At 35.3% G+C, this 20,748-nt stretch overlaps 1 protein-coding gene across 4 annotated transcripts in view; it reads left to right on the plus strand.

Annotated features, from left to right (window-relative positions):
- ORC4 (origin recognition complex subunit 4) overlaps positions 1-20,748 on the plus strand; it is a 62,194-nt gene that overhangs the window by 17,500 nt on the left and 23,946 nt on the right. For 2 of the 4 annotated variants that reach the window (XM_036319303.1, XM_036319306.1), the window contains exons 1-4: positions 7,726-7,799; positions 11,420-11,762; positions 12,875-12,951; positions 13,504-13,594. In XM_036319303.1, the coding sequence (XP_036175196.1) occupies positions 11,451-11,762; positions 12,875-12,951; positions 13,504-13,594 (480 nt within the window). In that variant the 5' untranslated portion in view covers positions 7,726-7,799; positions 11,420-11,450. Of the gene's footprint in view, positions 1-3,692; positions 3,717-7,725; positions 7,800-11,419; positions 11,763-12,874; positions 12,952-13,503; positions 13,595-20,748 lie in introns of those variants that run through there. The other 2 variants (XM_036319305.1, XM_036319304.1) reach the window with 2 other exon arrangements.

A 20,748-nucleotide genomic window follows, 5' to 3' on the forward strand; every position in this document is an offset into this window, starting at 1 on the left:
GCCAAACTGGTCAGCGTGGGATTTTTTTTTTTTTTTTTTAATTTTATGTTTATTTGCTAAGCAGAATGCTTTTGACAGGCAACTGCTGTTCATTACAGGAAAGATCTGCAATTTATTGAGACACCTTCATTATTTTACTTTTATTTAAAACACTGAAACAATACCTTTACGTTTAACAAATCACCTGGATTTATAAGTAAAAGTTTTGAAATATTCTCTTTACCTGAGAGGGTTATTTTGTACCAACTATCTTGGAGTCCATTGATATGCAGGGTAGGAAAAACTATTGTATCTTTGACCTACTTGAACAACTTTGAAACTAATAGGACTGAGGCTTCCATCTAATTTTCCATTCTCCTTAAATTGTCACTTCACTGACCCCATTTACTTGGAATATAAGTATACTTCTATAGGGCTTGGTTAAGGTGTTCACTGAAGTTAGTTTGCATTAACCAAAACAAACTAATAAAACTAGCCAAAGATGCAAAGCTTCATTCGAAAGGCAGGTCATTTCATGGTACTTAATAAGATTTTAAAAAAACTTGAAAAAATTTTATTCTGCCTACTCTAAAAGTATATTTTTATTATTTAGCTGAAGTACTTGGTTCTTTTTCTCAGTTTAACCCACTAATTCCATTTATTTATTTATTTTTGCTTTAAAGTAGTAATAGGAAAAACAATGAGATATGTGTAAATATATATTTGTGTGGGTATATGTGTACTAATACGCATGTCTATGTATGTATGAGTATGGCAAGTTGTTCCTGCTTTTTTTAACTGACAAATACTATGGAGAAGTTTGTAAAGGATCCATTTTGGTAAAAAAAAAAAAATATGTGTGCACACTCATACCAATAGTGATATTGTTTCCATTCATTTTTCTGAATTTAACCAAATAAAAGTGAGAATTGCTGAACTTTGAATATTGAGATGATCTAATGTTTAAAAAGTTCCTTTTCTATACTGCATATTTTAATTTTAAACAGTATTTTCTCCCAGTTATTAATACTGAAGAAATTAGTACTCTTATGCATTCACTACAGTTACGTTGCATAAATATTTTTACATTATTAAGATTTATATTTACCACCTGTTCTATAACTATAAATTTTATAGTTGTTTAGTTTTAATTATTTAATGGATTCAGAGCTCACCACCAACAACCATACCGTGTGTGTGTGGGGGGGGGGGGTGTTCTAAACGGCTGGATTTCATGATTGGGTTCCCTCACCAAAACTTCATTTACTGAATCTAGTCTAGTTTAAAGAGGTTGTTATCTTTATATGTGAATGAAATCTTTACTACGTATGAGTCTTTAAACTTTCTCTCAGAACTTTGAAAATATTATTTCATTGTCTTTCAACATTTATTTTTTTTACCATGTAGATTTTAGTCTGCCTGGAGGCCTGATGAATTCTTTCTGTAGGTTTAAAATGAAACAACTGAATTATGATTGTTTGAGTTTGCTTCTCTCCTTATGTGACATTTTTTGAGAATTTCTGGGCTTTTGACAGTGGGATTAAAATTGGAAGCTTTGCAGAACTCTTCTAGATTTTTCTAGCCTTTTATTTTTTTGTGGTGTTAACGTTTCACTTTGTCTTTAATTTTACTATGACATTTTTTTCAGAGATTTATTTTGGCAAAATATACATTACAAAATTTATCATACACATAACATAAAATTTACAATTTTAAATGTACAGGTCAGTGATATTAAATAGATTCCTTACTGTTGTGCTGTCATCATCACCATCCATCTCTAGAACACTGTTCAACTTTTAAAATTAAAACTCTATACCCATAAAAAATAATTCATCATGCTACCCTGCCCGTCAACCCCTGGCTACCAAGATTCTGCTTTTTGTCTAGATTTTTGACTATTCTGAGTATTTCATGTAAATGGAATTATATAGTGTTTATCTTTTAGTGACTGGTTTAATTTTCATACATTTGGTCATAAATTTAAAATGTGTTGCCAGATTTTTCAGACATGCTAAAACTGGCATTAACAATAGCAACTTTGAAACAAGTAGGGAGAATAATCCAAATCACTGCAAAATTATAAGCCAAGAAATGGAGGATTATTGGAGTATCCTATATAATAAAAGGCTAATATGTAAATTGTCCGAACGGTGGAATGACCGGTCGCTGTTACGCGCACTGACCACTAGGGGACAGATGCTCAACGCAGGAGCTGCCCCCTGGTGGTCAATGCTCTTCCACAGGCAAACGCTAAGGATATCCAACTGCTGGATGTCTGATGGGGAGCTGGCCTAAACTGTCAGTTGGACAACATCCCCCGAGGGCTCCCGAACTGCAAGAGGGTGCAGGCCAGGCTGAGGGACACCCTCCCCCCTTGTTCACGAATTTTGTGCACAGTAAGCTGGGAAACTAGTCATTCCTTTTAAATGGTGTTAGGGAATTTGGAATTTAGATTTGGGGGGTTGGGAAAGGGTTTTTAGGAGAAAGTGTTATCATAAATGGGTTAAGACTTGGATACCAGTAAAGAAGCTGTAGATGTCCGGGCAAGAAATAATGGTGATCTGAAAGTGGGATAGAGACAACTAGTAACAGAAGTGGTTTGAGTTGAAATTTTTGAGACAATAGCATAGACCAATTGTTACTTGAAAGGCTGAGATTGATTATTAGGTTTAATCATTCTAACAAAACAATTTAGAGAGAAGGACCTACTGGAAACTGGTAATACAGCAATTGTAGAACTAAAGCAGTAATATCAGGATGAATCATTCCTTAAACTTACCCATTTCACTGCCTCTTGCAATAGTATGAATACATAATAGTAGGTTCTACCAAAATTTTAGTCACTTAGGTTTATATTTGATACCAAAATGAGAAATCACTTAGTCCTGCATAGACATTCATCTCCTCTTACACTTTATGTCTAGTTCTACTATTTTAGAATAGTAAGTAAAATTATAGTATAGAAAGCACAATAGGAAGTAGAAGGAGTCCCAAGATCGATTGGTATAATTTGAAGAAAAATTCAACCAAACTTACTCTAATAATCTATTTGCAGATAATAAAGATTTGCTTGGACCACTAATCACTATTTTGGTCATTAAGTAGTTTTTAAAAGCCATAAAATTAGAATTCTCTTCTTAAATTTTTAATTTTGAAATCATTATAGACTCACAGAAGTACATGGAGGAGCCCAGTAAATCCTTCATCCAGCTTCTCTTAAGGGTGACAGCTTATGTAACTCTAGTGTAATATTTCAAAGCAGGAAATTTGCATTGGTATACCACTCACTGGTAATAGACTAAAGACCTTATTAAACTTTTAGCAGTTTTCTCCTGAACTCATTTTTGTGTCTGTGTCTCTGTGCTATGATCCCATGTATAGATTTGTGTGACTACTACCACAATAAAGATACAGAACTGTCCCATTATAAGAAAATCCCTCCTGTCATACCCATCCCTCAACCCTGTCCCTATCGCCTAGCTGCCACAATTCTGTTGTTAATTCTAAATGTTTTGTTGTTTTAAGAATGTGATATAAATGGAATTGTACAAAATGTAATTGGCCTTTTTTTCCCTTAGCATAATGCCCTTGAGAGCCATCCAAGTTACTGCACATATCAATAGTTATTGTTGTTTTTTTTTCTCACCTATATTCCCCTGTATGTATAGATGTTTCAGTTTCTATAACCCCACTGGCTTGTTGAAGGACATCTGTATTATTTCCAGTTTTTTGAGGTATTACAAGATAACTTGTTATAGACATTAGTATTATAGACTTTTTGTTTGAACATGAGTTTTCCTTTCTGGGATAAATACCCAAGCGTACAATTGCTGTGTTGCATGGTGAGTGTATGTTTAACTTTTAAGAAACTGCCAGAAAAAAACTTTGGAGGGTAGCTGTACCATTTCACAGTCTCACCAGGAGTTGTATGAGAAATCCACTTTTTCTTTATGATCACTGACATTTAGTCAGTCTCTCTCTCTCTCTCTCTCTCTCTCTCTCTTATTTTGGCTGTTGTAATAGGTGTGTATTAATATCTCATTTGATTTTAATTTACACTTTCCTAATGGCTCATGATGTGGAAAATCTATTCATATGTTTATTTGCCATACATTTATCCTCTTTGGTGAAATGTCTATTTATGTCTTGTTCATTTTTCTAATTAAATTGTTAATTTTGAGTTTGTTTATTTTAATTAAATCTTTATTGTTCAGATTATTACATTTGTTCCTCTTTTTCCTCTCCATAGCTCCCCTCCACCCTGTTCCCACCCCACCCTCTGCCCTTACCCCCCCCCATGTCCTCATCCATAGGTGTACGATTTTTGTCCAGTCTCTTCCCGCATCCCCCACACCCCTCCCCCCCCAGAATAGTCAGTCCACTCCCTTTCTATGCCCCTGATTCTATTATAATCCCTCCACCAGTTTATTCTGTTCATCAGATTATTTATTCACTTGATTCTTAGATTCACTTGTTGATAGATGCATATTTGTTGTTCATAATTTGTATCTGTACCTTTTTCTTCCTCTTCCTCTTCTTAAAGGATACCTTTCAGCATTTCATATAATCCTGGTTTGGTGGTGATGAACTCCTTTAGCTTTTCCTTATCTGTGAAGCTCTTTATCTGACCTTCAATTCTGAATGATAGCTTTGCTGGATAAAGTAATCTTGGTTGTAGGTTCTTGGTATTCATCACTTTGAATATTTCTTGCCACTCCCTTCTGGCCTGCAAAGTTTCTGTTGAGAAATCAGCTGACAGTCGTATGGGTATTCCCTTGTAGGTAACTGAGTTTCTTTCTCTTGCTGCTTTTAAGATTCTCTCTTTGTCTTTTGCTCTTGGCATTTTAATGATGATGTGTCTTGGTGTGGTCCTCTTTGGATTCCTTTTGTTTGGGGTTCTCTGCGCTTCCTGGACTTGTAAGTCCATTTCTTTCACCAGGTAGGGGAAGTTTTCTGTCATTATTTTTTCAAATAGGTTTTCAGTATCTTGCTCTCTCTCTTCTTCTGGCACCCCTATAATTCTGATGTTGGTACGCTTGAAGTTGTCCCAGAGGCTCCTTACACTATCTTCGTATTTTTGGATTCTTTTTGCTTTTTGCTTTTCCGGTTAGTGTTTTTTGCTTCTTCATATTTCAGATCTTTGACTTGATTCTTGTGATCTTCTAGTCTGGTGTTGGAAGTCTGTATAATATTCTTTATTTCAGTCGGTGTATGCTTAATTTCTAGTTGGTCCTTTTTCACAACTTCAAGGGTCTCACTAGACTTATTGAGGATCTCATTAAATTTATCGGCGGTCTCACTAGATTTCTTGAGTGTCTCACTAAGTTTATCGGCGGTTTCTTGAAAATTCTTGAAAAACCTTATAACCGTGGTTTTGAACTCTATATCCAGTAGTTTGCTTTCCTCCATTTCTGTCTTTTGTGACCTGTTCCTTTGTCTCCGCATTTTTTATGCTTCCCTGTGTTGATAGAGTGGCTTTCTGGGCTAGGTGTCCTATAGAGCCCAGTGGCTCAGCCTCCCCAATTACCTGAGGTGGACACTCTTGGTGCACCCCCTTGTGGGCTTTGTGCAGAGTCTTGTTGTAATTAAGCCTTGATTGTTGTAGGTATCACTGGGAGGAATTGACCTCCAGGCCAATTGGCAGTGAGAATCAGTTGTGTCTGCAGTGGAGAACTTCTGTGCTGGAGACACCCTTCTGGGGCAAGACTTGCTTCAGTGGGGCTTTGGTGCTCACTGAGTCTGCCCCCTGAGTGTGTCCCTTATGGATCTGAGGAGTTGTAATCTGGATGGTCCCACTCTGACCACTGGTTACACTGGCTCTTGGATTGCTAAGGAGGTGCTAATTTAGCCTCTGCCTGAGGTTATCCAGCAGGAGCTCAGCTGTGAAGGAATACAAGCTGCTGTGGGGCCTTGGGTCAGCTGCAGTTGGTTAGGTAATTTTCAGATTGCAAAGGGCCAGGCCTTTCATATGCAAAAGCTGTTGCACAGCTTGGGCAGGGCGGGGTCCCAGGGGAACAACAGGGTGGAGCAAGCAGTTATGTTTGCTCCTCAATCCTGCCCTCAGAGGCCCCGCTTCTCAGTGTCCCGGTAATCGCTGCAAGCACCTCTGAGAGAAAGTCGCCCTCAAGGTCCAACCGATGCCAGTCTAGCCTCTCCCCGTATGAGTCTGGGTCCCTAGAGACTTCCCAGAACTGGAGTTCAGAGCAGTCGGGAGCTTGAGACTCCCTCTCGATTGAAAAAGACAGCCGTGTCCTCAGCGTGCGCCTCTGTACCTCTGTACTTTACTTCCACACCGCACCTCCTCTGAGTTTCCGTGTGCTTTTCTCTTTCCTTCTAGTTGTAGAATTTCCACTCAGCCATCCTTCCTGTCATTCTGGATGATGTCTGTTTTATCTTTTAGTTGTATTTGTGAAGTGGTTGTGCAAGGCAGCAATTTCCGGTGTTTACCTATGCTGCCATCTTGGTTTCTCTCTATTTTGAGTTTTGAGTATTTTTTATATGCACATTCTTTGTCAAATATGTAGCTTGTAAATATTTTCTCTAGTTTAAAGCTTGTCTTTTCATTTGTAAAATTAAAATTAGCTTTTAAATTATTCTTTGTTAGAGAGTAGAGATTTTACTATTACTTGGAGAGACAAGATGTGTTAGAACTTCTATCTTTTGACTAAGACTTATTTACAGTCAAAATTTGCGTAGGTTAGGCACTAAAAGAGTGCATGTGTTTCTTTCATGGATGATCCCCAAAAGAAGAAAAATGCATGCTTTTAATAATGCCTTACCTGACATATTGATGCAAGAGGAAGGATTAAACACCTGCCCTACAATCTCAGACATTTTACTTAGCTTTTCTGAGGAGTAAATTCGTAATCCATAAAATAGGGGGGAGGGGTATGTTTTTTAATTCCAAAAGTACTGTGAAATAGCTAATATAGCTCTAAAAAATAAGGCATATTACCAAAGCTTTCTCCCGCTTTTTGAATTATTAGTCTTCCTTATCATTTAAGGGACAGTTGTTTCAGGATTTGAACCTAGTCTTCTATAATTTCAGATGTCAACATGTAAACCCTTTTCAGAGAAGCAGAGTGAGGATATTATTTCATGTTGTTAATCTTAAAGGGTTACTGTAGTAATAGTTATTTTATAGGGTTATTTTGAGGATTAAATTATTTAATAAATGCAAAGCACTTGTAACAGTTCCTGTTATATACTAGCAAGTAAACACTGCTTAAGCTATTATTACCTGACTAGTAAAGTACTGCTATAGGGAATCAATGCTAAGAAAGTGAGATCTTTCAACCTAGGTGTTTATCGATGAGTATGTTGCCCTCAAGGAGACTTTTATGTTATTTTTCAGTAGAATATACATTTTTCATTTCAGTTATAATAATATCTTCAATTTGGGGACTCTGACAATTAGACAGTTTTATTTAATATAGTTTGATTATGGATAAAGAGAAATAGAGGCATTTATGGATGTTTACAGAAGAGGCATTTTATTTATCTACTCTCTAATGACTAAGACTGATCAAGAAAGCAAAGGCTTTGAGAAAGATGATTCTGTGGGATGGATGTGGGGAGAAACAGCAATAGGTTCAGCTAAGAATTGAAAGTTTGAGAATTTCGATCATTTTTTCATGCTTTAAAATATGTGTTTAATTTGATTCTATAATGGTAAATTCTTAAATACTTTAAGCCAGTGGTCTTTATTATATTCATGTTTAAATGTTTTATTTTTTTTTTAAGGACTTCAGTTTGTTGAAATGAGCAGTCGTAAATCAAAGAGTAACAATTTAATACATACAGAGTACCTTTCACAGGTTAGTATATATTTTCATTAACTTCAAATTCTATTACTTTGCAAAGGTCCTCAGAGAAATAGTTATCTTCTTCCCATTCTAAGAGGCAGAATGCCATATGCTTCTATTTAATTTTATCCTTTTTAAGTCTTTGGGTAGTTGGGATTCTAACTTTACATGTCTTCCTAAGTGTGGTTCTGATTTCAATTTAGTTTAACATTATCTTCCAAGTTTTATACTTCCTTGGCTAAATGTATTCCTGTGGTTTTTTCATTTCTTTTGAAGCTGTAATAAATAAAGTAGTTTTATTTTTATTTGTTCATTGCTAATGTATCTAAATGCAATTGATTTTTATATATTAATCTTATTTACTGCAACTTTCTGAACTCATTTATTAGTTCTGATAGTTTATTAGTTTATTCCCTAAGATTTTGTATATACTAGGTCATGTCATCTACAAATAGAAATAGTTTTACTTCTTCCTTTTCAAACTGGATGTCTTTCATTCCTTTTTCTTACCTAATTGCTATGGCTAAACGTTCAGTGCAATATTGAATAAAGGTGGCAAGAGGAGACAATCTTGTTTTGTTTTTGATATTGGAGAAATGTATTCAGCCTTTAACTGTGGAACATTATATTAGCTGTAGGTTTTTGTCGATGCCCTTTATCACATCAAGGAATTTCACTTAAATTCCTAAAATATTTATCATGAACATTTAAGATAGTTGCATACTGTATTTCAAATGCTAAGTATATCGCTATACATATCTCTATTAAGGAATCTAGGAGGGAATGGGCATGGTATTTCTACCCTGACGTTTCTTTTTACCTGGCTTGATCATCAGAACTACATTATTTTTTAAATTAAAACTAAATGGTATTGGCATCCCTTTATAAAACCTTGTTCTTATTTTTGAAGGTAAATGTTTAATTCTGTTCCAAAAAATTTTTTTTTAACTAGTATAATTTACATATCTTCATAAAGGGCACAAGTTCATGTACAGCTTCATTAATTTCTGTAAATCCTGACCCAAGGATATGTTTTTCATTGATTTGAGAGAGAGACAGAGAGACATCAGCGTGAAAGAGAAACTTCAGTTGGGTGTACCTCTCCCCTCCAAACATGTCCCAACCAGGGATTGAACCTGCCACACCAACCAGGGCCAGCTTCATTAATTTCTGTACATACATTCACTTGTGTAACCTCTACCTGAGATTACTTTGGAATTTGTAAACCTCCAGCTACTTACTACAGCTTCTCTTCACTTTATCCCTGTCATATTTTATACATAGTTGTTCCCTCTCTAATAGACTCTAATGAAGAAAGGAAAGGTCTGAGGTTTGTCTTTTAATTTCTAGTGATATTATCTAGGTAGAGGAATAAACATTATGATTTGTTGAGTCTCCATATATGCTCATTTAAATGTTTTACAGGTATCAGCTATTACCTGTCCAATACCTATGCTGTATTAGAGATTGCTCTCTTATTTAATCTGAAAAACAGGCTTGTCAGAAAGTGTTACTGTCTCCATTTTATAAATTTTTTAAAATTAAGATTTAGAAAGGACTAACTTTAAAATGCTTTTCTGGCACCAATTTTCTTATTCTTTTCACTTCCTCTATAATGAAATGTATTTATTATTTTATCCCCAGTGAATAATTTGCTTTGTTTATACTCTAGTGCATGTAAAGAGAACTCATGTATCTCTTTGATACATGAAGGATCAGTCCCACACTCTCAATTTGGGAAAAATAAATAATCTTGGAGGCTTCTTGTTTCTGTTGATGGAGCCAAATCTGAAGCTCCCTAAAGTTTGTGTCCCTGGGGTTCCTCTGCATTAGCAGTAGATCCTGAAAAGAAATGTCTTTAATGGCCCATCTTTTCTTTTTCTTTTTATTTATCTTCTATATAAATAAAAATGTAAATGTTTGTTTGTTCAAAACCTTAAATCTCCGAAAGTTCTTCACCGATTGCTTTGAAATTTTGACACAACGTTGCATTCGAATATGCGTGTGTTTTTATATACCTATTACTATCTGTACCCGGCCATGCGTTGCTGTGGCTCAGTCTGGTTAAATGGAAAAGAAAGAAGAGAAAGCGCACGTTTTGACGCGGATCTGCTGTTTCTCATTGACGTCTTTCAGCCACTCTCAGCCTGTCGCGTTCATTCTGTTGAGAACGAAGCAGATCTTGAAGCTGCAGAACGCGATCCCCGTGCTCGCTGCGCTCGCCACTGTGCATCCTCAAGTCTGGCTGCACGTCGCTCTGCTGCTTCCTCGGCACGTTTTTGAGCCATTCTTTGTCTGTTTCGCTCGTTCGCTGATGCCCGTTCTTCCTCAGTCTGATTTGCAATTACTCGTCGCACTGCTTCCGCTCTGCGAGTACGACGACCTAAGTTTGATCTTCTGCGAGGCATTATTTTGATGAACTAAAGCAGATCGATTGCACTGAGAAAGAAGAAAGTTATAACAAAAACATATAAAATTGCAAAACATTAAGAAAGGAAAAAACATGAACTAAAAAACAAAGAAAAAACAAAAAAAAAATCAAAAATACTAACGAAATATTTTAATTCAAACGCAGATCAATCGACACAGCTCAATTCCACCGCCAATTGCACTGAAAAATAAGAAAAATAGTTTAAAAAAACGGAATGAAAAACAATGAAAAAATAAAAAAATAAACTATACTCACGAAATGAACGTTATGGTAAACGACACTGCTCAATTCCAACGCATTGTCACACGAAATAATTAAATCAAAATGAAAATAAATCGAAATCTATGAAAATTCAATTTAACAATGCAATTGGAAACATTGAAATGGAATTGTAAAATTGGAAATTTGGAAAATGTAAATGGATTGTAAATCAAAAACATTGAAATGGAATCGTAAAATAGTATAGCTTGTGTTGCTTTTACGTCCAACAGATGGCACTGTTTTTCAAAAAAAAGCATGTTTTTACCTGTCATAGGTATGACATCTATATAATAGGTATATAAAAACACACGTGTATTCGAATGCAACGTTGTGTCAAAATTTCAAAGCAATCGGTGAAGAACTCGGGAGATTTAAGATTTTGAACAAAGGAAGATTTACATTTTTATTTATATAGAAGATATAGATGTCACACATGTGACAGGTAAAAACATGCTTTTTTTTTGAAAAACAGCACCATCTGTTGGATGTAAAAGCAACACAAGCTATACTAAATATTTTACGATTCCATTGCATTGTTTCTTATTTACTATCCATTTACGATTTCCAATTTTACGATTCCATTTCAGTGTTTCCAATTGCATTGTTAACTTGAATTTTCATAGATTTCGATTTATTTTCATTTTGATTTAATTATTCCGTGTGACATTGTGTTGGAATTGAGCTGTGTCGTTTACCATAGCGTTCATTTCGTGAGTACAGTTTATTTTTTTTTCTTTTTTCATTGTTTTTCATTTTGGTTTTTTAACTGTTATTTTTCAGTGCAGTTGGCGATTGAATTGAGCTGTGTCGATTGATCTGCATTTGAATTGAAATATTTCATTAGTATTTTTTATTTTTTCTTTGTTTTTTAGTTCATGTTTTTTCCTTTCTTAATGTTTTGCAATTTTTATGTTTTTGTTATAACTTCCTTCTTTCTCAGTGCAATCGATCTGCTTTAGTTCATCAAAATAATGCCTCGCAGAAGATCAAACTTAGGTCGTCGTACTCGCAGAGCGGAAGCAGTGCGACGAGTAATTGCAAATCAGACTGAGGAAGAACGGGCATCAGCGAACGAGCGAAACAGACAAAGAATGGCTCAAAAACGTGCCGAGGAAGCAGCAGAGCGACGTGCAGCCAGACTTGAGGATGCACAGTGGCGAGCACGGCGAGCACGGGGATCGCGTTCTGCAGCTTCAGATCTGCTTCGTTCTCAACAGAATGAACGCGACAGGCCGAGAGTGGCTGAAAGACGTCAACGAGAAACAGCAGATCCGCGTCAAAACGTGCGCTTTCTCTTCTTTCTTTTCCATTTAACCAGACTGAGCCACAGCAACGCGTGGCTGGGTAAAGCTAGTTTTTAAATATATTCGTATTGATTTCAGAGAGGAAGGGAGAAGGAGAGAGAGAGAGAAACATCAATGATGATAGAGAATCATTGATTGACTGCCTCCTGCACCCTCCCGGGCCCCGACTGGGGACTAAGCCCGCAACCCAGGCATGTGCCCTTGACCAGAATCAAACCCAGGACCTTTCAGTCTGCAGGCTGATGCTCTATCCACCGAGCCAAGCCAGCTAGGGCAGTAGCCTATGTTCTTAAAGAATGTGCTAGATTTTCTGACATTTTTTACAACCAAGGCTGTGCCCTTTATTCTATGATGACCTCAGAATTTAGCTCTTTATGAGAATATTTTTCTTAATTTCAATGATTTTTTTTATTTTATAGCCTACATGAATGTGATTTCTTCCATATAACTGAGCATTTTCTTATATGCTGTTAATACTTTTATGCAGGTTGTTTTTGAATGTGTCATTTCTGCACAGTATATTTGCAATTTTTTTTTAGGCATGGGTCATGCTCTTTTAGTAATCTTGTGCTCTGCATCTAATAAGTACTAAATAACTACAGGGACTTTTAAACTTCTTTAATTCTCTCAGAATACTGACCTTTATGGCAGGTACAGATTGGTAGGGCTTGAGTTAAGGCAATTTAAATATGTTGGTCTCTAGAGTTAGAGGAGTGATATATGAGTATTATGAGATTAGGTTACATTATTAGATTATCACCTGTCAGTTTTTTGGCTCACATGTTATTCTCGGTAAAGTATACATTCATTCACATGCATTAAAACAGTCCTCAAATTCTGATGTAACTAAAGTAAGTAATTCTCTCTTGTTGAAACCTACACAAAATTCTCATCTTTTCTCTGGGATTTAAGATAAAAAGAACTATTGAATTTATAACTCATGAAAATGGTGCCAGTGCTCTTGAAGAAAAGTTATTTAGGGAGGGTTGAATTGATTCATTAATACCTAATTCTGACTCCTATAAGTGTATATTCTCATTTATTTTGATTGCATGTATAATATTTTTTTATACTTACTTTATTTTCATCAGGTACAAAGAATTTTACGTGAAAGATTTTGTCATCAGAGTTCACATAGTAACCTATTTGGAGTACAAGTACAATATAAGTAAGTTTGGCTATTCCCTTGTATGTTATGAGTATACTTACAGATGCTCTGTAGGTTTTGCAGATACTACCATATACAAATTTTATCTTAAGCATTGCTAATGAACCTTTTGCTTTGGGTATAGAAACATTGAGTATCATGAAGCAAGAGAGATATAAGTATTTCCATAATAAGAAAGCCTTTTAACTTTTAGTCTTACGTTGTTTTTGTCATCTGGTATTGTAGAGATAATTCTGCTCTTCTTATACCTAAGACTTGGCAGCCAGTTGTAAAGTGAAAGGGCCTAAGAGCTGCCACTGTTGTCACTTACCCCATACTAGCATAAAGACCAAGATATTTCAGACTTACTTGATTTCTTCTTGTGGTTTCCAGAGAATCAGTATTAGCCAACAGCCTGTTTCTGTATAGGACTATATAGAGTATAAGTCAAGTGCCCAGAGGGGAAGAAAAAAGGAATACCTGTTTTCTATGCATATTCAAATTTAGCTTTAAAAAATAATACCTAACAATTATTCTAGCTTTTTAAATTTGGGCCTGTTTATATAATTTCAGACACTTAATTGAGCTGCTAAAAAGAACTGCTATCCATGGAGAAAGTAACTCTGTTCTCATTATTGGACCCCGAGGATCAGGAAAGACCATGGTAAAGCTATTTAGTTCTGGTGTTTGCTTTGGCAGGCTTGTGACTATTCCTGTAGACAACGCTGAAATGTATCTCATTATTTTGTTAACATTTTGCTTTTTTTCCTTAAATCATTGAAAACATGAAAAGCCTTATAAAGTTGGGGCGATATATTTGAGTTGAGCTATCTTTTTTGCCTTGTTTTTCCCCACAGTGACAAGTTTCAGTTGATGTTTGTTTAATCATGGTCTTCTGTCCTTGAAGAATTAGTGATTGCCAGTGGAAAAAGCAAACTAGCATTTATTGGACATGTACCTTGTGCCTTTTATCTTTGCTTTATCATTTATTGTTTACACTAACCCAGTAAGATAGGTTTTGTCTCTATTTGTGGATTAGGTAACTGTCACCAATGCATTCTTTTTTTCTCATTATTTTATTGTTTAACCCTAACATAAACAATTTTTTCATATGTCCATTCACATTTTCTAGATTTGTCTTCTACTTTCCCTCGTTATCATATTTGCTTAGTTGTCTCATTTTCTCTTTTCACATTCTTTATACAGAATATGAAACCAATTATGTCTGTCACACTGAAAGTATTACCAAACCATTTAATTTTAAATAGGTGGGCTGTGTAAAATTTATTTAAACAGTGTTCTCTAAGAAATGGAAATTAGAACTTTTGGATTTTACTGTTTTCCATTACCAGTATTGTTTGAAAGATATAAATTGGTTGTATAGATCTATGGAAGGAAGTGGTGCCTAGAAGGAAGGTTAATCAGAAGTACTAGGCAACTGTCACTGACAACCACCACAGCTAACTTGTTTTTAGTTCATGTGATTTCCCCTATCTGGTTGCTTGTAGAGTTTCTTTATATTAGCAGTTAAAATTTCACAGGTTATATCTAAATGTTGATCATAAAAATTGGTATTCTTCAGATCCTCTTAATGTGAATTTAGATCTTTTCTTCTATAAAAGATTCTCTCCCTGCTCCCCCATTTTTATTATTATACTAGAATTTGCATGCACTGGATGGGAGTCCCTCAGCCCGGCCTGCCCCCTGTCACAGTCTAGGAGCCCTCAGGGGTGGGAGGTGACCTGGTGATCAGGGGAAGGCGATGCCCCATCACACCTCTGCTGCTGCCACTGCCAGCAGCGCAAGCCTTGGCCGGTCCTGGTTACCTGAGCCTTGGGCGGCCCTGGGCCTCTGGGCAGCTGCCATCCGAGGCTTGCCTGCGCCTCGGGCCAGCCCTGGGGGGTTGAGGGGACTGAGGGACTCTGGAGGTTGGGGGGCTGAGGGAATTGGGGGACATCTTGTGACTGTGGTGCCACCATCTTTGAGGGCGGGGCAGTCAATTAGCATATTCCCTCCTTATTGGCTGTGGACACCCCCATCTGGTGTGAGGGTCAATTAGCATATTCTGTCTTTATTAGATAGGATCTGGAAGACACATCATCATAGTAATGTTTGAAGAACATTTTTAGATAAAACTTTAATTTTCAAGAAGCTTCATAGTGATACTCTTGTATCAATACAGAAGAAAATGAGATTTAGGAAATCAGTGCATTAGGTCTATCCCATCAAAACTGTGCATCTTGAAACTAAATGGCACTACAACAGGAAAGTTGAATATCAGTAATTTGTACATCAATGTCAAGCTGAAAAGTACAACTTGAGTGGCTGATTGAATTTGTTCTGAACTTCACCTTGGAAGTTTGTCTCTATAGGCATGGAGAAAGTTCAGAAAAAAAGAAATAGAGCTAAACACTTATAAAAATGTATAACTAAATACAAATTTTAACTATACACCATTTCATTAGAAAATGGGCTAAAAAATATATATTTTTTACCAGAAAAATTAAGCAGATACTACAAAGTTCCCATATTATTCTCCCCTACTCCTTCCCCATACACACAATTTCCCCTACTATTAACACCTTGACTTAGCATGGTACATTATAATCAATGAATTGATCTTGATACATTATCATTAAAGTCCATAGTTTACATTAAGGTTCACTCTTTGTGTTGTACAATGTAATGGGTTTTAACAAATACATAATGTATCCACCATTTAAGTGTCATACAAAATAACTTCACCATTCTAAAAAATCCCCTGTATTTTATTATCTCACCTCCAACCCCTCTCAATGACTTATGTTTCACTGTTTCCATACTTTTGCCTTTTTCAGAATGTCATATAGTTGGGATCATACAGTATAGAACCTTTTCATATTGTCTTCTTGCACTTAACAATAAGCATTTAAGGTTCCTCCATGATATTTCATGGCTTGGCAGGTCATTTCTTTTAATTGCTGAATAATATTCCATTGCATAAATGTACCACTATTTATTTACCTATTGAAGGACATCTTGTTTGGTTCTGATTTTTAGCAATTTGAATAAAGTTATTCTAAACACTTGTGTGCAAGATTTTATGTGAATGTAAGTCTGCAACTTAATTGGGTAAATACTTAGGAGCACCAATTGTTGCATCATATGGTAATACTATGTTTAGCTTTGTGAGAAGTTGACAAACTGTCTTCCAAAATAGTTATACCATTTTGCTTCTTACTAGCATTGAATGAGAGTTTCTTATGCTATGTGTCTTCACAAGCATTTGGTATTGTCAGTTTTTAAAATTTTAGCCATTCCAGTAGATACACAGTGCTATCTCATTGCTTTTCTTGTTATAGTTCTTTATTGGTGTATGATATTGAGCATCTTTTAATGTGCTTATCTTTTTTTAAAAATATATTTTATTGATTTTTTACAGAGAGGAAGGGAGAGGGATAGAGAGTTAGAAACATCAATGGGAGAGAAACATCGATCAGCTGCCTCCTGCACACCTCCTACAGGGGATGTGCCCGCAACCAAGATACATGCCCTTGACCGGAATCAAACCTGGGACCCTTCAGTCCTAAGGCCGACGTTCTATCCACTGAGCCAAACCGGTTAGAGCAATGTGCTTATCTTTTATCTGTATATCTTTGGTGAGATACTTTATGATTGTTTTAAATTGGGTTCTTATTGATGTTTTAAGAGTCATTTGTGTATTTTGGATATATCAGATATATGTTTTCCAAATATTTTCTCCCAGTCTGTCCTTTGCCCTTTGAATTCTATTAAGAATGATTTTGGAAGGGAAGTTTTTAATTTAAAAGAAGTCCAACTTGTCGGCTATTTTTTTCATGGATTGTGATTTTGGTGTTGCCTCTAAAACTTCATCACCAAAACTCTGGCTCTCTAGGCTCTCTACTGTTTTATTTTCTAGAAGTTTTATAGTTCTTTGCATTTACATTTGCATCTGTGATTCATTACAAGTTAATGTTTGTGAAAAGTGTAAAGTCAGTGTCTAGATTCATTTTTTTTTGCATATGAATATCCAATTCTAACACCATTTATTGAAAAGACTATCTTTTCTTTATTGAATTACCTTTATCTCTTTATGAAAGATCAGTTGACCGTATTTGTATGTGTCTCTTTCTGGGCTCTCTATTTTGTTTCCATTATCTGTTTGTTCTTGCACTGGCATCATGCTGTCTTGATTACTGTAGCTTTATAGTTAGCCTTCAAGTTCCATAGTGTCAGTCTTTCAATTTTTTGCTTCTTCAATATTCAATATTGTTTTGGCTATCCTGGGTACTTTGTATTTCCATATTAACTTCAGAATCAATTAACTACAAAATACTGGGAACTTTTGTGTTCAATTGTGGGATTTTGTGTTGAATCTGTATATCACATTGGGATGATTCGGTTTATTTATATTGAATCTTCACATTCATGAACATGGAATATTTTTTCCATTTATTTATTTATTATTTATTTAGGTCTTTCACCAGGATTTGTGGTTTTCCTCATGCAGAACTTATACCTACTTTGTTAGATTTATATCTAAGCATTTAAATGTTTTAGTGTTAGTGTGAATAGTATTATGTTTTTAATTTCATGTTCCAAGGGTTCATTGCTGATAATGCGGTGAAACAAATGCCATGTGTGTATTACTTGTATCTTCCCACCTTGCTATAATTAATTATCAATTCCAGGAATTTACCGATTCTTTGGGATTTTCTACATACACAGTCATGTCATCTGCAAACAAAAAAGTTTTATTTCTTGTCTATTTCTATCCATACCTTTTATATCCTTTTTTTTGTCTCATTGCATTAGTTATTCACAGGCTCTGTTTAAGTATTGATCATAAAATTAACTGATATTATACAAACTTTCTTAATATGAATTAGGTCTTCACTAAATAATAATTTAATTTTTGATATTTCTTCTGTTTCTTTTTGTCCTTTCTTAGAATTATTCAGTTATTAAACTTTTGTTCTCACTTCTTCATGTCATTTCGCCATGTTTCTCTTCTTTTATCTTTTTCTTCCTCTTCCTCAGCATTCTATCATTTCACCAATGTGCTTTTCTTCACCATTAGTTCTGTTGTTTGCTTCTTGTAATGTAATGTCGCATTTTAGTTTTCTAACAATCCTTCCTGCTTGTCTAGCTCCTTGTCCTGAACCTTCTGAGTCTGCTATTTTGTGTTTGTCTGGGTCTGGCTTAAATAGCTTGAAACATTTTTTCTATATACGTTTTCAGTACTAATTAATCTTTATCGTCAACCTGCCTTTCCTTTTCTTTCATGTTACATCTTTTTTTTTTTAATGAATTCCTATGTCAACTTTTTCTGCTTACTCAGGTTTAAAGAAGGACATGGCCATTACAGCATAGTATTTATCAGTTAATAAAATGGATAGACTATTGGCATAATGACAGTTTATCCAGTTGTTGCTACTTCTTAAACTAGAGCCCTCTTCTGGTACTCTGAAGTCATTTATTTAATGTGACTTCACTGGAATATGGAAGAATCCCTTACTTGGTATTGTATTTTGGTATAATTTAATTTATGCTTGCTGCACTCCAATATTGAGAGGTCAAAGAGCTGAGGATCATTGTTTATCTGTGCCACTTTCGTAATTTGCTTTGCTTGGGACTATCCTAAGATATAAAATAGGTTATTCTTAGACAAGAGCTCTCATTAATTTAATTATGTAAATTAAAATTTAAAAATAAGATTCCAGCATATTTAATAACATTATACTTTGTCTGTCTGAAATATAAAAATTCAAAATCTGCAGTTGATTAAGGGGTTAGAGGGTGGTGGTTAAGGGGGCCTAATAGATGGTGAAGGAAGATAATTTGACTCCGGGTGGTGGGAAAAATAATATACAGTTGATTGATAAATATCATAGATAATGTGGCTTGTTGTATTTCAAACATTTCGTTCCAAATGACAGATTGGACCCTGGAAAATACTGTTCTTTATAAAAATAAATTACTGTAAACAGAAACTTAATAGATGGTTAAATAGGATGTTTCTTCTGATTGATGTTTCTTCTACTTGCGTATTGCTGAATGTTGTGTTTATTAAAGTATTTAGAAATAGTAATTTTAGTAAGCATAAAAATCCATAGATGCTGGAAGTTCTAAGCAAACTCTCCTAGTAGATTTGTAAAATTAGTTTTCAGGTAAAAAAAAATGTGGAAACAGGGTAGCCATATTGGTTATGCTGGTTGGTGTAACATTAATAACCAACTAGCTTTTTAGTATATTATATAGTTTAAAGTATTTGAAAAGGTGACAGTATATCCATGAGAAAACTGACTGAAATTATAGAATTGGTTATCTAGCTAATTACTAAATTTTAGCAGTATTCAGACTGGAACAAAAATTATATGAAGACATACTTGCTAATACATTTAAATTATTGTTTTAGTACACACACACACACCCCATTCAAAAGGCTGTGAGTTGATCTAGGCAAATCATGACAGCTTAATGCCTAACGTAAAATCTGGAAAGAGTGCCCTATGAACCTGTTATAACTCTCTCTATGCATATGTAGAATGAAGGTATTATTATTAACCTTATTTCATTTGGTAAAGAAATTGAAATGCTTTTCAACAATTCAGCAGACATAAAATAATTTAAATCATAAAATCAGAGCTTGAGATATATAAGTGTTATATAAATAAAATATCAAGAGGTGGGGGCAAGAACATAGCAGATTACTAAAAAAATAGGGCAAAAGTCGTATTTTGAGAGCCCAAGTTTATGTCCGCTGGGGACAAACTCTTGTAGTATGGAAAGACTTGACCCAAAGGCAGAGAAGCACCACCTCTTCTTCTGACAGTTCTTCATAAAGAATTTCACATCTCAGCCAGGCTTTAATGCATATAACAATTGATATTTCCATATTGTCCCTTGTAAAGAGGACCTGGAGTGCCGCTGTTATGTTTGATATCCTGTTGTGCAACCTAGTAATTTAAAATGAGGATATTTGTTTCTTCCTATTGCACAAAGATGCTATAGTAACAGATAGAGGATAGGCTATTGTAAAAACAAATAGTATTTTGTTTTTCAAAATAGTTTACCAGTCATCCCAGTGACTTTTTTGAATAATTCCTTTTGTTCTCACTAAATTTTGATGCCATCTTAATTAATTTTTTTCTATATGCTGTGAGTGGTAAGATGTCACAATTTAAAAAGTATAATAAAAAAATGTAAGTATGTGGATTAGAAACCTATAATTATAAAAATGTGCAGCTTTATAACTGAACAGTTTAAGGTGGTATAATAATCTCTGTGAATATTTTAGTAGTAATCTATATATGTAAAAGCCTAAGCAACCAGCTGACCAGCCAGTAGCTATGATGTGCTCTGACCACCAGAGGGCAGACGTTCAATGCAGGAGTGGAAACCACAGGCATGGAAACATGGAACAGACTGATGAATCTCAGAGGGAAGAGGGGAGTCAGGGAAGAGATTAACCAAAGATCTTATATGCATACTAGAGGCCCGGTGCATGGATTTGTGTACCAGTGGGGTCCCTCAGCCTGGCCTGCGGGGATGAGGCTGAAACCAGCAGTCTGACATCCCCCGAGGGGCCCTGGATTGCGAGAGGGCACAGACTAGGCTGAGGGACCCTACTGGTGCACGAATCCAAGTACTGGGCCTCTAGTTATTATAAGTATATTAGTAGTAGGAATAATTTTTTCATTATAAGCACTAAGTTTCTGTAATAAGGACTTTCTCTGTATACCTAGAAACTAACAGAGGGAACTAAAGAATCTGCAATTGTATTTGTTAATTTAAAGTGGCAATCTGTTTATATCA

The sequence above is a fragment of the Myotis myotis genome, unplaced genomic scaffold (assembly GCF_014108235.1).
Source record: "Myotis myotis isolate mMyoMyo1 unplaced genomic scaffold, mMyoMyo1.p scaffold_m19_p_8, whole genome shotgun sequence".
NCBI classification, from domain to species: Eukaryota; Metazoa; Chordata; class Mammalia; order Chiroptera; family Vespertilionidae; genus Myotis; species Myotis myotis.